This window comes from Fulmarus glacialis, unplaced genomic scaffold (assembly GCF_000690835.1).
Source record: "Fulmarus glacialis isolate BGI_N327 unplaced genomic scaffold, ASM69083v1 scaffold28101, whole genome shotgun sequence".
Taxonomy (NCBI): Eukaryota; Metazoa; Chordata; class Aves; order Procellariiformes; family Procellariidae; genus Fulmarus; species Fulmarus glacialis.
This window is the reverse complement of record NW_009191298.1, coordinates 58-466: the sequence shown is the minus strand read 5'-3', so window position 1 is coordinate 466 and position 409 is coordinate 58. Positions and strand designations below refer to the sequence as shown.

The following is a 409-nucleotide window of genomic DNA, read 5'->3' as shown; positions in this document are numbered from 1 at the left end:
CCTACATCGGGAAGGGCTACATCATCCCCGGCATGGACCAGGGCCTGCAAGGGGTCTGCGTGGGAGAGAGGCGGCGGGTGGTCGTCCCCCCACACCTGGCCTACGGGGAGAACGGAACAGGTAAAGGGCAGCCCCGCAGGGTCCGGCATGCCTGCACGGCGCAGCCCCGGGCTGCGGCATCCCCTCCTGCAGCTCTGCGCACCGGCACACCGAGGGTCTGACATCAGGAAAGTGCTGGCGAGGTGGGGCCGGCTCCTCACCCCAGGGGCCACCTCCATCCCCAGGGCTCTGGGCATTGGGAGGGGGTGTCATGGGCAGGGGACAGGCTGATGCCAACACGTGCAGAGCCAGGGCTCCGAGGGACGGACACGCCATGGGGCATGGGAAAAAGCAGGGAAAGGCTTTACCA

General features: G+C 68.0%; 1 protein-coding gene across 1 annotated transcript in view; it reads left to right on the top strand.

Moving 5' to 3' along the window:
* LOC104083238 (peptidyl-prolyl cis-trans isomerase FKBP10-like) overlaps positions 1 to 120 on the top strand; it is a gene marked incomplete at its 3' end in the record, with an annotated part of 2,628 nt that extends 2,508 nt beyond the window's left edge. The window contains exon 7 of the mRNA XM_009586654.1: positions 15 to 120. Within this exon, the coding sequence (XP_009584949.1) occupies positions 15 to 120 (106 nt within the window). The remainder of the gene's footprint in view (positions 1 to 14) is intronic.
* Between the last annotated feature and the right edge of the window lie 289 nt (positions 121 to 409).